General features: G+C 38.3%; 1 protein-coding gene across 2 annotated transcripts; it reads left to right on the forward strand.

Moving 5' to 3' along the window:
* Positions 1-834: 834 nt before the first annotated feature.
* LOC138743379 (uncharacterized) lies at positions 835-13853 on the forward strand. Of its 2 annotated transcripts, none has more exons than XM_069898666.1 (4): positions 835-1001; positions 1283-1480; positions 4522-4735; positions 7577-13853. In XM_069898666.1, the coding sequence occupies exon 4, from the start codon at positions 7741-7743 to the stop codon at positions 13516-13518; it is 5778 nt and encodes a 1925-aa protein (XP_069754767.1). In that variant the 5' UTR covers positions 835-1001; positions 1283-1480; positions 4522-4735; positions 7577-7740; the 3' UTR covers positions 13519-13853. The 2 variants fall into 2 exon arrangements, with proteins under 2 accessions (XP_069754767.1, XP_069754768.1); XM_069898667.1 differs by having other exon boundaries at positions 4522-4692.
* The last annotated feature ends 323 nt before the right edge of the window (positions 13854-14176 follow it).

Raw genomic sequence — 14176 nt, forward strand, 5'->3', positions numbered from 1 at the left:
AAGTCATGTTCCTCACTAATAAGAGTTGTAGCAGTCATTAGAATGATCACTGTCTCATACTAAAATTACATGAGAAATTTGATGTGTTTCAGTATGATTAAGAGTAAAAAACAAGATATGCATTGCATTTCTAACAGTAAAGAAAAATAAGCAGGTTTAAGTGGAACCAATTGTACTGCGTCATACTTTATTATGAGATTTTTAAAAATCTCCATGTACTCTAAATTATTGAAAAGCAGTATGTCCTTACGTGCTGTTACTGTTTGTTAATTGATTGAATAGACAGGACTGGCCATGTATAGCCGAAGTGATTTTTGCACTTCTCACTTTAAACAGTACTCAAGGTTGTTATTCTAGCTGAAGATAAATTTAGCTCTTGACATGATGAATCCTGCAGAAGGTTCATCTTCTGTTGCCTGTGCGTGGGTTGACACTTGCTGCTAACTTCTGTATATCTTTTTATCTCTCCACGGAAAAGAAAAATCTATTGAGAGGAAAATCAAACAAAGGGCCAATTTTATAGGAAATATTAATACATTTTTAACTGATAGCTTTTAATATTGATACAAATGCAAAATTGGTTGCAGAATACAGTAGACAGTGAGTATATTTTATAAATTGCACAAGCGGGTGTCAACTATTGAAATAGTCACCACAGTAACTGATCGATCATGAGGAAGAATGTTTTGGTTACTGACATGTGGATTTTCAGGCTTTTATGAAACAAGTGTTAAGAAATGAATGCATGTGCAGTTGTGTTGGCTGTAAGTCAGGCATTGGCATGATTCCTCAACTAAAATTATAGCATGGAGCATCTGACATGCTGGGCTTGTGACAGATTCAGTCTCAAACTAGATGGCGACTGACATCATTGACTCCTGATTACACCGAGGAGCTTCGAGTGGAAAAGTGAAAATGTGTCTTTGATTCATCAGTGGAGAATGCACATGCTCAGCTTTTCCATTCACTGTTGAAGAGAACTGTTATTGTGAATACAGCAGGTAAAAACTTTCCACTTAATCTGAGATCTCAAAACGAATTTAATTTTCTAATAATGGTGGTTCAAATAAATCTAATGAATGTTCCATATTTCACTCCTGATGAATTCTGGAATTCATCATGTGATTTGTAAAATGTTAGAGGAATACAATTTTAAAAAATAAAGTATCAAAGGTATTAAATGATCTCTGGTCTTCAAACTAGTTGGATTTGAATGTTATTATTGAGCTCTGTACTGCAAGCAAGATTTTGTATATCCTACATGTTAATTTCAACATTACAGGATCATTTTACACGGCACTGAATAACCCGAATACGCCAGAGATTGTCTGATCTCGGAAGCTAAGGAGGCTCAGGACTGGTCAGTACTTGGAGGGGAGACCACCTAGGAACACCAGGTGCTGCAGGTTCAGTGAGGGGCGCTGGACAAAGTGGTGACTTTCTGTTTGCCTGACAGTAGACAAAAGTTAAAGAATTTCATGTATGTTACATTCTAAATGTATTACATGACAATAATGGAATTTATACCTTTTTACCTTTAATTTTCTGTTTATGTGCAATAGCTGAGGAGAGGCACATTGCTAGTGATGTTCACTAAGTTTTTGTATTTCTAAATGGTTTGTAAGGTAAGGCATAAAGTAGTATTCAATCAATACCAATTCTTTTAGGTTTTAAGATGATTCAAATTTTTAAATAAGTGTATGGTGAATGAGAGAATTCCAGGCTCTTTAGCTGCAATTTTTGATGCATGATACAAACAAGATGCGTTTTTCTCTGCCATTGTGAACTTGTTCCTGGCTTTCTGGTTTGAGAGTCTGCATGCAAATGGTTTTTAGCATTGATTGATCTGCATTGATTAATTTAGCATTGATGCCGTACTGATGGCGATGAAATGCTAAATTACAACACAGAGATATGTTCAAATTTACACATGGACCTATCTACAAATTAGTTGCAATATTGATATTCCACGTTGTCGATAAATTACCGAGATGTGGATAAAACCAGCTAACAAAGGCATTCCTACCTCAGCAGGTAGGAACGGAATGCCAAATGCTAACTTGCCCTGGGTGCCATCACTTTCTGCCTTTTAGTTGAACTGGTTTTGCCAGTCTTAAAGCTTTCAACCCCCAAATATTTTATTCATTTTCAGCCCCACAAGATCTCTTGCTTCCTCCTTTTTCAATCTCACGTGCACTCCTAATTTTCTTTTTTAAAAAGTGTCCATACCTTCACTGTAAGTTTCCCTCTCGTTTTGAGATGCTTTCCTTTTCTATTCATTCATAAAATAGGCATGTCACTGGCATGGTATTTATTGTGCATTTTACATTCCACTTAGGTCTCTGCAACTTGCTTGGCAACTTCAGAGGACATTTAAGAAGCAGCCACATTGTATCTATTTATTTATTTATTGAAGGATGGGGCTTAGGAGGCTGAAGTGAAACATGAAAGTCTGCAGGCACTGTCTCTTTGGCTTGGCTTCGCGGACGAAGATTTATGGAGGGGGTAAAAGTCCACGTCAGCTGCAGGCTCGTTTGTGGCTGACAAGTCCGATGCGGGACAGGCAGGCACGGTTGCAGCGGCTGCAGGGGAAAATTGGTTGGTTGGGGTTGGGTGTTGGGTTTTTCCTCCTTTGCCTTTTGTCAGTGAGGTGGGCTCTGCGGTCTTCTTCAAAGGAGGTTGCTGCCCGCCAAACTGTGAGGCGCCAAGATGCACGGTTTGAGGCGATATCAGCCCACTGGCGGTGGTCAATGTGGCAGGCACCAAGAGATTTCTTTAGGCAGTCCTTGTACCTTTTCTTTGGTGCACCTCTGTCACGGTGGCCAGTGGAGAGCTCGCCATATAACACGATCTTGGGAAGGCGATGGTCCTCCATTCTGGAGACGTGACCCATCCAGCGCAGCTGGATCTTCAGCAGCATGGACTCGATGCTGTCGACCTCTGCCATCTCGAGTACTTCGACGTTAGGGATGAAAGCGCTCCAATGGATGTTGAGGATGGAGCGGAGACAATGCTGGTGGAAGCGTTCTAGGAGCCGTAGGTGATGCTGGTAGAGGACTCATGATTCGGAGCCGAACAGGAGTGTGGGTATGACAACGGCTCTGTATACGCTTATCTTTGTGAGGTTTTTCAGTTGGTTGTTTTTCCAGACTCTTTTGTGTAGTCTTCCAAAGGCACTATTTGCCTTGGCGAGTCTGTTGTCTATCTCATTGTCGATCCTTGCATCTGATGAAATGGTGCAGCCGAGATAGGTAAACTGGTTGACCGTTTTGAGTTTTGTGTGCCCGATGGAGATGTGGGGGGGCTGGTAGTCATGGTGGGGTGCTGGCTGATGGAGGACCTCAGTTTTCTTCAGGCCGACTTCCAGGCCAAATATTTTGGCAGTTTCCGCAAAGCAGGATGTCAAGCGCTGAAGAGCTGGCTCTGAATGGGCAACTAAAGCGGCATCGTCTGCAAAGAGTAGTTCACGGACAAGTTTCTCTTGTGTCTTGGTGTGAGCTTGCAGGCGCCACAGATTGAAGAGACTGCCATCCGTGCGGTACCGGATGTAAACAGCGTCTTCATTGTTGGGGTCTTTCATGGCTTGGTTCAGCATCATGCTGAAGAAGATTGAAAAGAGGGTTGGTGCGAGAACACAGCCTTGCTTCACGCCATTGTTAATGGAGAAGGGTTCAGAGAGCTCATTGCTGTATCTGACCCGACCTTGTTGGTTTTCGTGCAGTTGGATAATCATGTTGAGGAACTTTGGGGGACATCCAATGCGCTCTAGTATTTGCCAAAGCCCTTTCCTGCTCACAGTGTCGAAGGCTTTGGTGAGGTCAACAAAGGTGATGTAGAGTCCTTTGTTTTGTTCTCTGCACTTTTCTTGGAGCTGTCTGAGGGCAAAGACCATGTCAGGCACTGTGATTGTAGTAAAAACACAGAAATGCTGGAGGATCTCAGCAGGTCTCACAATGCTTACTGGAGGTAAAGATGTATAACAGACATTTTGGGCCTGAACCTTTATAAACCATGTATGTGTGATCTGCTGATGAATTTCCAGTGGGCCTGCTGTCTTTATTAGCAAATAGCTCTCATAGGTTTGGAAGGTACTATCAAATAGATCCTGGTGTGTGGCCACAGTAGATTTTGCGGATGGTGTTACCATAGCCGCAGGGTGGAGAGAATGGACATTTAGAGTTATAGATGCTGCATTGAATTGGATGGTGTTGAGCTGCTTAGTCACTCTTCAGACATTCTTGTATCACTCCATCATATGCTAACCTGTGACTTGTGGATGATGGAAAGGCTTTGGGTCAACTGAAGGAAAATCCCTCATCACTGGATATCCAACCACTGAACCATTCTTGTAGCCAGAGTATTTATGTGGCTGGTTCAATTTCTGGTTGATGGTGGTTCTCATGGATGATGATGCTATTGAATGCCAGGATCAACTTTGTAGTTGAAAATGGACATTGCCTGACATTTTTCTAATGCCAATGTTAATTAAAACTAACTCATCTATGTCTGAACATTGTCTAGGTTTAACTGCGTTCAAGCCAAAGTTATTTGTTTATGAAGAGATGGAATGGAATTGAAAAAGAGCAAGCATCCCATTTCTGACCTTGTGATGGAAGGAAGGTAACTAAAGAAGCAGCTGAGGTGTTGCGCTTCACATGCTGCCCTAAGAAATTCTTAAAAACAAAATCTGAGGTGAGATGATTAACCTGACAACAATGATATCCCATTCTGCAAGGTATGACTCCAGCAAGTGGAACATTTTTATTTTAGTTTAGCAATGGCTTAATTTATGTTGGGCCTGTTTAATGCCACTCTTATTTAAATGCTGCCTTGATATCAAGGGCAGTCACTTCTGGAATTCAGCTGTTTTGTTCATTTTTATTGCAAGCCTGGATGAGGCAAATCCTGCCCTGATCTTCAATGAGCAAGTTATCATCATTAATATATATGTTGATAATTAGAATAGATTGATTAGAGTAATTAGCTGGATTGAATTGTCCCTTTTTGCAGACAGGATATATTTAGCAGATTGTGTTGACTGCGTTAAAACTAGAGGCAGGAGATCCTTTTGATTGCTGTCTTTTAAGATCATGGCTTTTATTTTACTTCAGTAAACTTCAAAACTTTTTTTTCATGAACCCAAAGCTCTTTAATTCCCTTAATAGTCTAGTCCATTGACCTCCATTTTGAATATACTCCACAAATATACATATACTTCAGAGCCCTCTTGGGTTGTGAATTCTAAATATTCATCACTCTCTTTGCTTCTCATCTCTGTCCTGAAGAGTTGACCCCTTTTTGAGATGGCTTGTCTTCTGACTATACATCTGCCAATCAGGAGAAACATCAACATTGCAAGAATCCTGCCAAGATCTGTAAAACTTTTGTCCTGTTAAATGAGATCCCTATCTAGAATTCCTTGGGTGAAAGCATGGCTAATTTTAAGAAATGTTTTCAATAATTCAGCGGGCCCCACTGTCTTTGCTGCATCAATGTTCTCAACCATGTCTTCTAACCATGAGCAATTACTGGAGTTGTCTGAAGGTAGTTTCTTTAGTGGGTGCTGAAATGTGTCATCCAGTTAATACTTCTAGTGGAGGACAGTTGAAAATACTCCAGCCTTCTCACTAGCACTTGTGCAGTGGACCTCAATGTCACTGATTGGATGTTCTTGGACCTTCCCTTCCTGTTTAGTTGTTTATCCCCACCATGATTGGAATGGCAGAATGGAAGCATTTTGATCTATGAGATCACTTAAAAATTATGGATTAAACAGTTGGCAAATATTCTTGTGTTCTTAACTTACTGTTAGGCTTGATTTATGAAAGGTTGGTGGATTGTACGAGGGGGAAAGGAGGATTGCTGATGGTGTTGAATGCTTGACAGATGATATATACAGATGATTTTGGCAAAATAACTTGCCAGACATCTCAAAAAAGCAAGCAAATACAAGAAACCATATTGTTCTCAAAGTCAAACTCAGGAACATCTCAATCTCAGAAACATTGGATAGGTTCCTCTTCCCAGACGTGCCATGCTGGTGCTCACATCTGCATTACAGAAGTGAAGAATAGCCCCACTGGCAGTGAGGGAAACTTCCCCTTTGCTTGCACAAGGTGCCCAGAAGTGTTGGCATTCACAGAAGTGTTCATTTTAACTGGGAGCTCCCTCGCAAACCCTGTAATAAAGGGCCATCTATTTGTCAGAGGTTGATCTTCAAATGTTTCATTTCTGATTATCATGGAGCCACATTGTTTGTGTGTGGAGTTTGTACAAACATTTCTGAACAGTTAATTTGGAGAGAAACCCCTTCTGACAGGAAGTACAGACTCAAATTATATTTCAGAAAACACATCAAGGAGCATAGAGACTGATAATCAGGTTTTAACAGAAGATAATGGATTACATAAAGTAAATATTAATCCCTCTACAAGAAGATTGTTTGCCATGGAAGTATTCTGCACTCTTCCTGCTTTTGACTGGACCTTTGAATCATAAAATAAAAATTTGGTGACTTGTGACTGGAACTTTAAACAATATTCAGTTTGAGTCTTCAGTCTTTTTACAGATTTGTTTGATTATGTATTCAGAACAAGGCATTTGACAATTTTATTTACTTATTACAACACAGAAGGAGGCTATTTGGCCCATCTCATCCATGCTGACAGCCAGTTTATCAACCCTATCACTCCCATTCTGCCTATTCTATATTTCTCATCACCCTATAAGTTATTCTCTCAGACATTCTCTCTGATTCTTTTGCCACTTATCAATAATAAGGGGAAATTTTGCAGTAGCCTATCAACTTATCAGCAAGTCTTTGGAATGTGTATACAAAGCCATATCACCACGGAAGTGTATTCAGTCATTGGGTGAATTGCACACCAACAGTAGAGAAACACAAAGGCTGCAGATGCTTGAATCTTGAGCAAACAAAGAAATCCTGGAGGAATTCAACAGGTCAGACATATCGGGTCTGAACACTGTCAAAATTCTGTTGAAATGTTGACTGACCATTTCTACTTATGGATAATGTCTGACCTGCTGAGTTCTTCCAGCTATTATTTGTCTGCTCACAGGCAATGCTGCTATCAGGATCAGTCAGCTGCTGCACCCCGATTTGAATCTCTTCAGAAATAAATGTCCAATGTTAGGGTTAGGGCTAGTAACCTGTGAGTCACATCAATGTCAGAATGTGTCAGTTTCTTACAAAAGATGATCCATTTTTATGAATGACAGGTGTTCAGAAAAGTTTTAATCCAAAGTTAGCTCAATTTATGTTCTGTGCAAGGCCAGCTCTTTGGGCATTGTGCAATGAAACTTTTTTGGTCTGTGTTATTCACCAACATTCAATTTTAAAGCAGTCTTTTGGATTGATGTTGATTATTGAAGCAGTTTATATTATCGTCACCATTTGGTTGCTTTTATGTGATATCAATCAATATCTAAACTGTATATATCTAAAGTCCTGTACTGTTTTCATTTAAATATGTGCAATTGTATATTTATAAACAAGTATTATGTATATTGCAGTTTTGCTGAATTTCAAGTTTAATTATTTGTACTCTCTTTATAGAATTAGTATAAAAGAGAAATTGCTGAAGAACAGGATCATCGAGGATCACAGTTGACAAATCATCCATTTTTTTGTAGTGGCAAAATTATCTTCTAAAATAAGTTTAAAGACAAAACAATTCAAAACCTGAGTGGGCTAATTGCAAGCTTAAAAGTGTTGGGAAAATGAATTCTTTGAATCAAGAATTTCTATTTGAGGAAAATCCCAAAGGAAGCAAAAAAGGAAATGAATCTGAAGTTGGTGCTAACTTTGTATCTAAAATATGGTTCAAAAACATCTCTAATAACTCAAGTACAGACTCAAATTATATTTCAGAAAACACATCAAGGAGCATAGAGACTGATAATCAGGTTTTAACAGAAGATAATGGATTACGTAAAGTAAATATTAATCCCTTTGGGATTCTTGCAGGTCCTGATTGTATCAGTAGCAATCAGCTTCCTGAACCTGATCATTTCACATCTGCATTAAAGGCATCATTTGAATCACCTTTGTTTTTCAAGGCAGATGATACTCTTTGTGATTCCCCTGGCTCTTACCATACTGCAGAGTCTTCCAATGTTCCAGAGCATCTTAGTGACCGTAGTGATCCATACGAGGACATGGAAGAACTTTCCACTGACCATAATGAAAGCCAAAAATTTTCAGAAAGAGGCACTTCACAATATTTTTGTGATTTGCAGAATGAATCAAGTAATGAATGGTCAAACAATTCTGAAATTGAGACCAGCTTAAATGGCTGCTCGCTGCCATCCCAGTCTAGCTGTTGGGAAGGGCAAGAACAAGCATTTGTGAATAAACATAAGATGGAATTGCCTGAACTAAATACTGGAAGGAAATTAAATGGTGAGATAAAGTCTATTGGCTTACATGGCAGAAATGTGCCTGATGTTAAATCTGACTACAAAATGGATGTGAGATTAACTCTGAAAACAGCTGATGAAAATAATTATTTTGAGTATGAAATTACATCGAGCCCCCAAGAAGAAAGGAATGTCCACAGAAAAGATGCTACAGGTAATGATTCCATATTAACTACTAATAGCATTTCATGTGCCCAAGGAGTAGTCAACAAATCAACTGGATGTGATCCAACAGAGATGGGCTCTAATCTAAAGAACTGTAAAGGAAATGGAGACCAACAGGTTCATTTGTCAATCACAGCTCAAAATAGCAAAATGGCAGAGAGAAGTAACGGAGTGCAGCTGTTGAAAAAACAGGAGGCTGAAACGAGTATGCATGGATCTCCAGGCTGTTATCTACATCTTGATTTAAATGAATCCAAAGAAATGTTTCAAACAGATAAGTTTGAAAATAGTTTGGAAACTGCTTCACACCTTAATGGTAAAAGGACACATGCTGATTGCTTGAGTGAAACATCCAGTTTTGCCAGTGAGCTGGATGAGACAGATTATGAGGTTCGAAAGTTAACTACTCTGGCTTTTCAAAGTTTGTCGTGTCCAAATGATAATTATCTCCAAGTTTATAATTCTGGGGGGCTCACTGATTTGTCTCCACCTTTGTCAGAGGAACGCCACAATGCAACCCGAGCGTCAGCTTACACTGAGCCAGACTGCATGGGTACAGCTGATGGGTGTCCAGATTCCAGTTATAGAGGCTGTGCTTTATATGCTGGAACTGAAGAAAGTAACACAATACTTGATGATTCATCTGACAAAATGCAGTTTGAGCCTGTCAATGTAGCTGTGGAATCTCGAAGGAAAGGAAAAGAAATCAGAGCAAACAGAACTGTCCCTAAACGTCAAATTGAACTGGGGAAACCACAGAGAAGTGAATTAAAAGTCTTTACATCAATTGATGCCGTTAATTCCTGTGCTTATGTTGGTTCTAGAGTTGAAAGAGGGAATAAAAAAGAAACTTTAGAATGTTTGCAATTTAGTGAAAATGTGCCTTGCGTAGAAAGAACAAGAAACACAAATATCAAGAATGAATTTGGAATTGATAAGCAATCACAACAAGCAACATCCACGGATGGACCTTCACAAAAAAACAAAATTGCATCCTGCCTTCTAACAAATGTGATATCCAAAAAAATGCAATTTGAGCAAGATCTCAAGATCGACCAAGAATTAAATAAGCTTACACACTCCTCACTCTCTCCAACCCCTATTCGTTTGAAAAAAAAGGATTTCTTGCTTTCTCCAATGATCTCTCGAGTGCGCCTTGGCAATTCTGTTTCAAAATCAGAATCCAATAACTCTCCAGATTTTGCTCAAGATTATTTGAGAAAGAATGCTTGTGAATTAAATGATGATGATATCAAGGAAAACCGAAGTGTGGGACAAATGTGCAGTCACAGTTCTGTAAGGTGTGAAGGTGGTCTACCATTTGATGGTCAGACCAATACAATTTTTCCAGATTGCTATACGACCAATGTAGTTGAGGATTGGAGAGAAAGTAATATAGACAACCAGAATGGAACAAGTGCTGAAAGAACTCTGGAATTAAGTTTTGCAAAACCATGCCCTACATTTAATAACTTTTGCATCAATGCATCTAGGAAAGAGAAGAACCCAAGCCCACCACGCACTTCAGTAGAAAAATATATAAATGAGAATTCACAAAATACTGGAGAAAATCTTGAACCAGATGATACCATACAACACGATGAACCTCCACATGAAAGTAAAGCCAATAACATTCAGTTAAGTAAATATGCATACAAGAATGATGCCTCAAGAAATATTTTTGCATTAAAATCACCAAAGATGCTGCACAATTCTCCAAAAGCAAATGTTGAAAGAACCACCTCGTGCTGTATCCCAAAGTCGCTTTCACTGACACCAGATTCCAACACTCCAGATCTTGACCACACATATCAAAAACACCCTGTTTCATTTAAATTCAAACCTGCTTTAGAGCAAACTAAAGTTTCACAGTGTAATATTAAAGACAACATATCAATAAAAAATAAAACAAAATGTCCTATCTATGCCAGGGATGTGAAAAAACTCAGTCATAACAATGACCGTGGAACAACATTTTGTGCTACCAAACCTAACTCTGATGTACCAGATGATGTTTATCATTCTTCACCACTTCCCCCAACTCTGCACAACGTCTCAATGATTGACAGTTCTTGGTCAAGAGGTAGGAAAGCTGACATCGATGAAGACAGCAATGTTACTGTTGACAAAAATTATTTGATCTGTACAGAAAGTTCAGATACATCAAGGTTATTTTCTTCTGACATCAAATTGCCTATTCCATGTAAAAAACAAGAAAACAAAGTAACTTCTGCTAAAAGAATATGTAGTCATGGCTTCTCCACAGATGACAATGGAAGTAATGTCACTGAACCCTCAAATTTTTTAGCTAATGTAATAACACCGCAAAGGAAACAGCAAGCTGTAACAATTTCAAACTATAAAGAGTCCAAATCACCATTTATGAACTTCCAGGTTGAAGAAACTCAGAAGGTTAATTCAGCCAATTTGATGCTAAATAATAGAATTACTTCTCTGGTACCAGGAGAAAGTAATCAACACATTGGCTTTCTGGCAGGACTGGAAAGTCTTGCTGCACAGTCACCAAGTTTTGGTTCAGCAGCTGAAGGCACTAAATTCTCACTGGCCAAAAATGAATTTAATCAAGCAATTCAAAGTGAGCTAGAAAGCGAGGAATTTTCAATAAATTCTAGTTCAAACAAGGATGTCCAAATGAAACTAAATAAAAATGAGCTTGAAGATATTCCGGAAAGAATACACAGTCGTGAAGATGAAAAGGCTGTTCACAATAACATGGAAGTGCAAAATGACCTTCCGGGGGGTATTGGTTACAGTAATGAGCAGTTTGATCTGTCAAATGGAAAAGGTGATCCTCAAGATGGTTGTCAAGTTAAGTTGAAGAGCCAGAATATACTCTTCTGTAATTCTGCTGGTAGCAACAAAAGAATGGAATTACCAGCCTGGAAAAATGATCCTAATAATAACATATTGGAAAATCAAAATGAGTGTTTAAAGGTCTCAACGTTCACTGATAAAGAAACTCAAACTCCATCAAGAAAAACTAAGCACAAGAAAGAGCTTAATTTTAAATTGGAAAATCAGAATGAAATGTCAGAAAATTCAACAATGGATAAAGAAGGTTTTGAACTGTTATGTGGGACATATCAACTGAAAAGAGGCATTAGAGTCAATTTAAAAGAGCAGAGCAAACTCTTGGAAAGTTCGGTTGTTCATGTTGATAAATTGTTACTTGATGATGCTGAAGATCAGACAGTCCTTCAGGAGGGCAATGAAAGAAAACTGGCTACAGATATCAAAGAGAGTAAGTCCGTAAGTGGGAAGGAATGTGGGTTTCCAAATGAAAAAAAATGTTTCTTAAATCCTGAGGAAAGAAAATTATCATCGATAGCGAATGATCTTGAAGAAGAGACTGGTAATGGAGTAGAAAGTCAGAACAACTCAGATGTCAAATTTCAAGCTATGGAAATTAAGAACAGCAATCTTCGAACAAATTCTATCACTCCCCAAAACACAGATAAAGTTGAAAAAGTATCAACAGAAGAAAATATCAGACTGATATTCGCAAGTGAATCACAACCGAGAAAAAGTCACAATCAAATTTTGATGGTTCCAGAGGAAGAAAAACAAAGTCCTACTAAAGAATGTTCCAACTCAAGTTGGATCCAAACTGTAGATGAACAATTTTCATCTTTGAAGTCCCAAGTCCCAAATGAAATTAGTATACCAGTTATAAGCACTTCAAAATATGTTATTCCTATGGAGTCATCCAATTGTTCTGAGACAATAAAAAATTCTACAAATACATCATTTCAAGAAACTGAAGGTCAAGATATTCATAATAAATTAAAATTTTCAGCTGCCATTCAGAATGCCAAAGTTAATAAGATGCTGGCTTCACAAATTCCATGTTTCACAAATTTGAATGTGAAGTCTATAATTTCTCATAATCCTGTAGTTAAATCACCCAAAAGTGATCTAGAACAACAACCATCCTTAGAAATGAAAATGCTGGCAATGAACAAAGTAGTCACTCAAGAAGATCCATCTATTATATCAGCTCCAATAAATAATCTTTCTATTCCTCATGAAGAATACAAGCCACAGGCCTCTTCTCAGATTCAAATGCCGGCTGCTCATTCCTTTATTTACAAAGCAGGTCACTATTCAACAAGACCTGGTCCTCCTCATCAAAACTGGAAAACCGTAGAGCCTCATAAACAGGATCAACAAATGTTGCCTCACCAGTGCCTTGGGGAGATTTTATCTTTTGATACTTCTCTGCAGCATCAATTTTATAATTCTCGGGTATCAAATCAAGCTTCAACCAGACAATCTCCAGACCTTGTGGAAAAACATTGCAGGGTGCCTCAATCACCACACTTGATGGACAATCCCCAGCTCCCTCGTTTCCAGTATTCAGAAGCTCACAAGAAAGTGCTTATTGATCCAGAGACAGGAAAACATTACTTTGTTGAAACACCGATGTTATCTCCACGTAAAATGCTGTTGGATCCAGAAACGGGTTGTTATGTTGAAGTAATAATACCTCAACAAACATACGGTGGATTTTATCAAACGTCAATCTCCCCACGTGTTTTATATCCAAATGCTTTAAGGCCATCATATATACCCCGTATGCAGTATTCTGATTTAATTTCTACACCTCTTGTCACATATCCTGGTCCACCTCCTGGGTCCCCTGAAGTAAAAATGCAATCACATCTAAACAGCACAATTCCTGGTGCAACAGAAATGCAGAATCATAAAAAAGAAATACTAAAAAATCAATTAGCTGAAACTAATTACATGGAAAGTACATATTCCACTCCATTGAGTATGTCTTTAAATCCTTATCCAACTCAGACCGCTACAGAAGCAATATCTATTCATTCAAGAGCTCGTGCAGAAGTTAAGGATCACTCAAATGCATTTATATCATCTCAGCCAATCTGAGGAAAGAGCAATCTTGTCCATTACAAACCTATGGGTTTTGCTGACAAAGCATTTTGCACCAAAGTCAAACACTGTTAAAAGGGCAAACAAAGAATTGCTGGAAGAATGGGCAGCATCCACGAGTAAAAATAACCAGTCAATGTTTTGGGTCTGGACGTGCCTGAAGTACTATGAGTATGATTTCTTTGCAGGTATTGACTGACTGATCTGTGCATTTTGTGTTGTTTTTTTAAAAACCCATATGCTTAATTTCAAATTTTGAAATATTTATTATCAACTTTCTCTATAACAAAACACTAAAAGTGAAAATTAAATAAATTTTTTAAAAAGTTATATTACACCCATAATTTTATTGAAGCAATCATTTATTCTTAGTAATGCAATTAAAGAACATAATTTTTAAAATACACATTATGGTGGAAACACTTGATTCAATGTGAAATCTACCCAGGTGGGCATGTGGTGAAAATGATAGTTGGGTTCTTGGTGCTGCATTCTCTGTACATTGGTGTTAGACATCCGTATAACTGTGTGCTTCTGTTAATGTAAATTACCTCTCCTGGCAGGAGTGGAGTTCATCAATATTTACATTTTTGGCATCAATAACATTATTTGGACACTAATTAGAATCATAGACCATAGAATATTACAGCACAGA

Source organism: Narcine bancroftii, chromosome 9 (genome assembly GCF_036971445.1).
Source record: "Narcine bancroftii isolate sNarBan1 chromosome 9, sNarBan1.hap1, whole genome shotgun sequence".
Lineage (NCBI taxonomy): Eukaryota > Metazoa > Chordata > Chondrichthyes > Torpediniformes > Narcinidae > Narcine > Narcine bancroftii.